The sequence below is a fragment of the Colletotrichum chrysophilum genome, assembly GCF_026319265.1.
Source record: "Colletotrichum chrysophilum strain AFK26 chromosome Unknown scaffold_247, whole genome shotgun sequence".
Classification (NCBI taxonomy): Eukaryota; Fungi; Ascomycota; class Sordariomycetes; order Glomerellales; family Glomerellaceae; genus Colletotrichum; species Colletotrichum chrysophilum.
The window spans coordinates 39,871-47,693 of NW_026517534.1; the positions used below are offsets into that span (position 1 = coordinate 39,871).

General features: G+C 52.5%; 4 protein-coding genes across 4 annotated transcripts; 1 reads left to right on the forward strand and 3 right to left on the reverse strand.

Annotated features, from left to right (window-relative positions):
- Nucleotides 1-462, forward strand: COL26b_013689 (uncharacterized protein; the record flags this gene model as incomplete). The annotated part of the gene is made up of 1 exon (XM_053186283.1): nucleotides 1-462. The coding sequence occupies one exon, from the start codon at nucleotides 1-3 to the stop codon at nucleotides 460-462; it is 462 nt and encodes a 153-aa protein (XP_053029781.1).
- Nucleotides 463-591: 129 nt separating this feature from the next.
- Nucleotides 592-1,811, reverse strand: COL26b_013690 (uncharacterized protein; the record flags this gene model as incomplete). Its single annotated transcript, XM_053186284.1, has 2 exons — nucleotides 592-1,186; nucleotides 1,249-1,811. 2 exons carry the CDS (start codon nucleotides 1,809-1,811, stop codon nucleotides 592-594), a joined length of 1,158 nt encoding a protein of 385 aa, XP_053029782.1.
- A 1,028-nt stretch (nucleotides 1,812-2,839) lies between these two features.
- COL26b_013691 (uncharacterized protein) lies at nucleotides 2,840-4,342 on the reverse strand (the record flags this gene model as incomplete). Its single annotated transcript, XM_053186285.1, has 1 exon — nucleotides 2,840-4,342. One exon carries the CDS (start codon nucleotides 4,340-4,342, stop codon nucleotides 2,840-2,842), a length of 1,503 nt encoding a protein of 500 aa, XP_053029783.1.
- A 2,496-nt stretch (nucleotides 4,343-6,838) lies between these two features.
- On the reverse strand, nucleotides 6,839-7,534 carry COL26b_013692 (uncharacterized protein; the record flags this gene model as incomplete). The annotated part of the gene is made up of 2 exons (XM_053186286.1): nucleotides 6,839-6,991; nucleotides 7,046-7,534. 2 exons carry the CDS (start codon nucleotides 7,532-7,534, stop codon nucleotides 6,839-6,841), a joined length of 642 nt encoding a protein of 213 aa, XP_053029784.1.
- Between the last annotated feature and the right edge of the window lie 289 nt (nucleotides 7,535-7,823).

Sequence of the window (7,823 nt, forward strand, 5' to 3'; positions counted from 1 at the left end):
ATGGGCGGGGGTCGCTGCTACTCGAATGTGCCTTCGTCACTCTTTGGAGATCCGATGACGGGGTGCAACTACGTGCAGTCGGCTACCGAGGACAAGTATTACACATTTGCGAACGCCACGTTCACTTACAACAACACAGTTGTTACCGCTGAGGTTCTTACTTACACTGGAACATATCCGCCGGACGACAGTTACTCGACTACCACAACGATTTTCGACCGTGACCGTGACTACACGGACATGTACGCTCCTATCGCAGCAAGAGAAGGTGTTACCTTGGTTTACAGAGCGTCCGATGTCACAAGCTCTACGACAGGCAGTGGCGCGGCTGGTCCCACGGAGACAGGCTCGAGCAGTGCCGCTGGCTTGAGAGTCACAACCTCTGGCGGAAGAGCGGGAATGTCTGCCGCTGCTTGGACATTCGCCGCCATTGTGGGTGTAATGTTAGGCATGCCTTTTTGAGATGCTGGTAGATCTTGGATGTCGCACATGTGGAGATACCCCCGATGATTTACGATAGGCAAATCATGTATAAATATCATATCGCGTCTCTTCGTTTTCTACAATGTTATTACGCTACCTCCATGGCATCTACAAGCCAAGGAGCTCATTAAGGTCAACAACGCTAATGCTGACTTGGTTGGTGCTGCTAGGAGGCAGTCTTCCTCCACCAATGATCGCAAGCTGGCTGCCATCTCCGAGGATCTCAAGCGCACGCGAGTAGGCGTTGGGCTGGGGAACAGCATACTCGACCCAAGCACTGGCGTCACCAAGCTTTTGGTTGACAAAGATGTTGGACTGGCTACCGGCGCTGAGGATGATGGTGCCATTCTCGCCACCGAGAGGGGTCCAGACGACGTATGGAGAGCTAACGGGGCGGGTGCCGGCGCTGGAGACCAGGGAGATGCCCGGGGCCGCGAGAATGTTGAGAGGGTCCTTGGTCAGGCGGTAGTGCACGCGGCAGCCATCGGTACCGCAGACCTCGTAGGCGAAGATGAAGTCGTCGTTGGGGAGCCTGGTGATGACGGGCATGCCGGGGCGCGCCTCATAAGCATTGGGGTCGTTGACATCGTCGACGGGATCGCTCCAAGACTTGAGGTCCGAAGTCACCTGGTGGGAAAGCTTCTGGCCGTACTTGGGGTCGCGCTGGTCGGCGTAGTAGATGATGAGCTCGCCGTTGTGAAGGCTGTGAAAGTAGTGCGGTTAGCAAATGTTTTCACGGTAGGATGTCAGTGGCTTGTTGCTTACAGGAAATGAGGCTCCCAGACAGGAGTCAGGCCGTTGTTAGGGAGGGCCTCGCCACCGCTGGCGACACTGCTCAGGAACTCCCAGTTGGCGCCACCATCAGTGCTGACGTAGACATCGATCTTGGTTAAGCTGAGGTCAGTGGGGATGCTGTTACCAGCGAGCAGGATCGTGCCAGCAGGGTAGCCAGCAAAGGCCTCGGGGAGCTCGTAGAGGAAGGGCTGGTAGCGAAGACCCCAGCCATTAACAGTGTCTTGGACGCGTCCGATCTCCGACCAGCTGTTACCACCGTCGGAAGAGCGCCAGATGGGGAAGTAGACGATCGGGGGCTCCGGAGAGTAGTTCTCCCAAGTGGCGATCAGGTCGCCCGAGCTCAGCTGGATGGTGCGAGCGTACAGAACGCGAGGGTCAACCCAACCGGCGTCGGTCGGCGGGGAAAAGATGACCTTGTTCGAGACGGTACCGGTGGCCTGGCGAGCCTCGACAGGAGTAGGAAGGGGGCTCGCTGCGACCTGAAGGGACAGAAAACTGGCGATGCCAGCGACGGCGGCGCCGAAGAACCTCATTTTGTTAGGACGGAGAGGATCGACCGGGCGAATCTAGAGAAAAGGGGAGGACCGACGGGTAGGAGTCAAGTGCCTTGCAAGGGGACGACAGCTAATAGCTTCTGTACAGCGGGGTTAGCTTATATATCTCGCTATTGAAGCTTGAGAGGGGTCAATTTTCCTCGTCACGCCAAGGAAGCATCAATCAAGAACATCATCACCAGCTCAGCTTGCGTGGAGGCAAGCTTGATTCGTGACTCGTAAACATCTGATTGGAATCCACCCCCAAGCCGGTAGAGTGGCCCTGTTGGGGATAGCTGGCGGGATGTGCAGGTACGACACCGTGATCATTGGCGCGTCTGGGTTGCTATGTTTTCGCGCAACTGACAATGTGACCTCATACTGCGTGGAAGAAAAGCCGTTGGGTCGGGGATAGCTCGACCGAGAGCAATGTTACCCTCCCCGCGTTTATGGCTAAGTGCCGTCGAGATCTGGGGTTGAGGTGGGGATGAACCTAGTCAAGGTTTAGTCCTGGCTGCCGAAGTCAAGGATGCGCACCAATGAGGCTTTGTGAATCTCTCGGAGCGAACCGGGGATCGTCCAACCCAAAGGGTTCACGTGCTATTTGACAGCTTGAATTACGGGTTCTATGAGCTTACAAAATGGAGTTTATTGCCAAGAGACATGGATTTAGCTTGGTCATTGAAAATTAACAATGGGTCTGTGAATGACACAATCGTTCTCCGCCTTGGTGGAAAGTGTCTGCGCCCCGGGCGCCTAAATTCGGGTGTGATTCGTAGGCCGAGGTCAAATTCCAGGACGATGAATCGAATGATCCCGCTTCGGGCCGAGACGACAAAGTTGCTGATCGTCAAACAACCATATGGTGCGGTGTCATTGATCAGGGCGATCGGCACACAATGTGAGCCCAGTGCTCATTGATCGCAACAAAAGTAATGATATTTCCTCTGGTAAATCTGATAAGATATCTACAAGAAGGGGGAAATATATACATTCAGCCCTTCAAGCCCGAGTCATTTGTTCGTCACCTACGCTTCGCTGGTGAACGACACAACTCGCATAGAGCCTCCGAGAGCCTTCGTAGCATAGTTGAAGATTCCATACCGGTAACCCATGAAGAATTGCCAATCGTTGTGAAGAGAGAATGACGATTCAAGAGTTGTGAAGGTCTGACCGTCAGTGCTGTAGCTGAAAACGACATTGCCAGCTCCTCCAGGCCGAATATCCGCCTTCATGCTCAGATAGACTTCCTTCGAGCCGCTGAGCGTAAGGCTTTGCCGCTGCACCACCGTGCCGGTCGAAGCCGTTGTCCAATCCGAGTTCATGTCGATACCGCCCATGAGAATGATGTCGTACGCGTCCCCGGAACGCTCAATCCCGATCAACGAAGACTGATCGCGCAGCGCTGCGAGGCCAGCACGATCACCGTCAGCCATATTGGCGACATCAAGACGGACTGTGCCAGTTCCGATGGGGCCTCGAATGCGGTGGCTGAGAGTGTTACGGGCTTGATAGAGATCGGACGTGATAGTGACAGTACGGAGAGTAAGTCCATCGTTTATCGTGAAGCCGTTTGTGTCAGGATTGTGATTCCATTCCCATTCAGGCCGAAGGGTCGTTCCCGTAAAAGAGTCTGTGCCGAGAGAGCTTTGGACATCAACTTTTGCAAGAGGGTATGGATAGTCTCCCCATTGGCCGTTCACTAGTGTCAGAGACGGGAATCCATCACTGCCCCAGGTAATTGGGGCAAGAACTGGAAAGCGACCTCCTGGATATCCATCCACGAAGCCCATGTAGTACCAGTCCCCGTTGGGTGTATCAACTAGGCTTCCTTGGTGAGGCGAGCCCGCACTAGGCACAGCAGTAAGGCTTAGCTTGTCAGCAAGCACCTTGACCGTGTACGGACCCCACGGGCTGGAGGATTGGAGCACGTATTGCCCATCAGGCGGTCGGGTGAGGAAGATGTAGTAGTTGCCATTTCGTTTGTACATGCGAGAGCCTTCCAAGGCACCGATGCTGCTAGGAGTGTTGTATACAACCTCCGAGCGGACCTCGGAAAGACCGTCGGCCGACAGTTGGGCAACCGAAATAGCCGTGTTTCCGTAAGCCACATAAGGAGTGTCATCGTCGTCAAACATCAGACCCACATCGTAGTAGCAATTGTCGATCGTGCCCGCTCTTGTCCAGGGACCGGCAGGGTTCGAAGCCGTGTAGATGTACGTCTTTGAAAATTCGATGCAAGCAACAAAGTACCACAGACCGTTGCTCGCCCGATGACGAAGGGAAGATGCCCAGATGCCTTTGATGTAAGCTCTCTGACCATCGACCAGGTCGTACTTGGTACCCCAGTCGAGGGAAGGCACCGAATGGCTGAAATACTCCCAGTTGACCAAGTCTTTGGACCGCAGGATGGGAGCGCCTGGCGAGTAGTGCATAGTCGAAGCCGTCATGTAGAAAGTATCGTCCACTCGATGGACCTCGTTGTCGGCGAGATCTTCCCATATTATTGGATTGGTGAAGGTCTGCGCCATGGCATAGAGTGCCATCACGACCACCGAAAAAAGGGTGGAAGACCGCATCGTTTAGTGGTAAAGGGTGAGGATCCCCAAATAAGAGCCGGTGTGATGGAAGTCAGAGTTCAAACTTCATTCATGTCATAGGGAATATCCTCTGACTTTATGTAGTGCTTCTTGGCCATGAACGAATCTTTCGGGTTCTTTGCGGTTGATGCGAGGCCATCGGACTCTGCAGCGGTATCATTGGGTCGCGAGGTCGGCAACTCAGGTGCCGGCAAGGGACCGTCAATTAACCTGAAGAACGCCATAAGAGGACAGACAGGACTGACTCCCGTGAATTTTCAAATACAAATCCCACCAATAGAGAATACCTTAATCTGATGGTATGTTGTGAATTTCTTGTCAATTCAGTCCGGAAAGGGGGGTTTTGCGAGCCATTTCGTGACAATGATCGACATAGAAAAAGCGCTTCAATCATACCCCAGCGGTTCGAGAAGGGGCGCTGTCTCTAGTCTCATGCTACAAATTTACCCGCTAATAGAGTAACATCGGCAACGCTCAGCCATTTTCCATGGTCACACTCTCCACTTGGAAAATACAGTGAGAAATGTGTTACAAAATTGGCCGATTGCGATTAGGTTGTCGTGGCCCAAAAGGGAAGGGCCTGGTATATGTACAGTCAATGATGGTCTGCGATGAGATAATAGGCACCCCATTGTAAATGTTGGCATCACAAGCCATTGTATGTAACCTTCCATAGTAGCTCATAAATGCTCGATCGCTGGCCTACCGGCTTATCGTTATGGTGATGTCCTATGGACTTGACGTGACACATCAAGTTTCGTGTAATCGGGTGTGAGTTTTGAACAACCTTGGAAGTAATATCATCCGCGACTTAAGCGAGTCGTGGGCGTCCTACGATCCCGCATAGTGTGACCAAGCGTATTGAGTGAGCGTCCAGTATTTTTTGTGCAGCCCAGCTGGGCCACGCGCAATCTTCAGAATTGCTGCAATTGAGTACTTATCATAGCCGTATTCGTAGTTTCGAAAGCTTAGTAGGAAACTTCTTTCCTCCAGTCTCACCTATTGCACAAACATGCCCTTTACCCAGCACCGCCGTTCGATATCTGTGACGAACTTCTGGAGTGATCTAGGATGTTTCATAGACGAGGCGGCTGTTTTGTCGGCTTTCGAATTGTGTTTTGCACAGCGTCACCATCGAGCATCGCGAGAAGCTCAGCGGTCACTAATAACGTCACAGCCTGCAGAAAGAGGTAACAGTCTCACTCTGTACCGCAACACAGACGTTACTGTAGTCATGAGACCAAAGTGCAAGCGGCATGAGGGTTGACATGATTTGGCCGTATTCTTGACAAATTCTAACATGAATATATAAGAGCTGAAATTCTCGTCCATCGTCACTGCCTTTCATGTAATTCAGAGACCAGCCTTCTCAGTTTACCTTACTCATCCCAAACCACCTTCGGTTCCAATCACCAAATGAAGCAAATTGCTTTTATCATGATATTCTGTGGTGTTGGTTCCGCAGCACCTGCAAACGAGCAGCGTCAAGCTTCAACATTCTACAAAATTGACGACTTCTATGCTGGGTCAGGGCCGAAATCTTCATCTACAAGCTACAGCTTCGACGTCGGCATCGTTACCGAAAGCGGCGCCATGATCAACCAAGCATCCTGCAGGTCCAGCAGTGGCGACAACTACCACAGCCCTTCGATTCCGCCAACTTGGACGGGATGGTGCACCGATAGCTACTACAACTTCACTTTTGTCTCGGGCAGAGATCACAACTCGCATGGATACCACCTAAACCTCACGGATTCACTCGGCGGGCGCGGAACTCAGTTCTATCCGCGGTCTCTGGTCTATCGCGTGCAGAATAATGCGAACCCCGACGACCCCGACCCCTTCCCTAACTATGCGCTCCGCGCCACAAATACGAGTTATGCCCCACGGTGCATGCACTCTGCTGCGTCATCTTAGGCTGTGAAATCACAGAATGACCTGAGAGTGGCGAGACACGGTGGAAAGCCTAGTGGAAAGCCTCGGCCTTAGGAGTGCTTTTTCCTTCCTTGTTTCGTTTTTGCCCTTTTTCTTTTTGACCAGAGGTTGCGATTGGAGCTCGAAAATACTATTTGTGGGAAACAATAAGTCGCGGTCTTGGATCCGGCTGTATCAGTGATACCTTCGGCTTACATGTATTACGTCTGTAAGCTACAATTAGACCGTGGCCAGGAGGAGTGGAATCCACCATTGAATAGTTTCGTCAGACACAAAAGAGTATGTTATGAACTTGTCATAAGAGACATTCCATGAAAGGTTCCCCTTCGCGAAGCCAATGACAAACAAAGATAACCAGATCTTACAAATTACTATCTACCCTCTAGAAGGCCATATGTACAGGTATTGTCAATAAGATACATGGCATACCACACTCCAGCTCGATCTATATCCACGGTCATGACATTTGCTTCAACATGTGCCTTAGAAGACTTAAGCATCGGTCAGGACGACGTAAAAGCCAAGAGGGCAGCCGTCGTTGCTCTGTTGGAAAGAGAAGACGGTATCGGGAGAGCAAAGGCTGCCAGAGACAGTAACAGTGCCGGGAATGTTGGCGGGAATGCCACAAGGGGCGCTGTTGACGATCTGAGATTATGATGTTAGCTTATGAACTATGTCGGACGACGGTGCAGGACTTACGTAGCTGTGACCGGGAGTCATGGTGGGGGGAGGGTTGGGAGGGCTCGGGCCAGGCGCAGGCTGCTTGTTGTAGGAAGTGACTCCGGCCACGGCACCGGCGCCGATGGCGTATCCAGTGAACTGGAATGTACCCGGGCCGTGGAAGAGGTACTTTCCGAGAGCCTGCTGGTCATATGAGGGAAAGTCGAAGACGAGGTTGCAGACCTTGCCCTGGGTCTGAGCAACAGGCAAGTCGAGGTTGAAGACGGTGCAGACGTCGTTGGGGGTCACAATCGCCATCTTGGTGGCGGGGAAGGCAACGCTGGGCAGGTTCTTGGAGATGGGAACCAGCAGGCTGGTGTTCACGTAGGACTTGCCGAGGGTGCCATCGGGCTGGGCGGTGTTGGTCGGGCAAGTCTTGCCTCTCTTGCTTCCGTAGCTGTCAGCGCTGGGGGCAGCAGCCGCAGAGAGGGCGAAGGCCAGGGCGGTGGTGATGGTAGAAGTCTTCATGTTGAAGTTGGGGTTGAGCTGCCGGGCTAGAATAAGAGCCTTGAGACCTGAGGCTGATGTATGAATATGTAAGATCGGAAAGGAGAAGTTGAAGAAGTGTGTTGCTGTAGATGAGATTGGAGACGAGTAGGAGGTTCCTGTCTCTTTATATATAGTTGTTGTTGTGAGGTTCTATTGCAGCCTAGATGTGCAGCTCAGATGCGGCCTCGGATTATAGCTACTGCAGCTTATTGCCGAACAGGATGGCAGATTCTCTTGCGGCTGAGAGAGTTGCGTGTTGAGCTTTCTC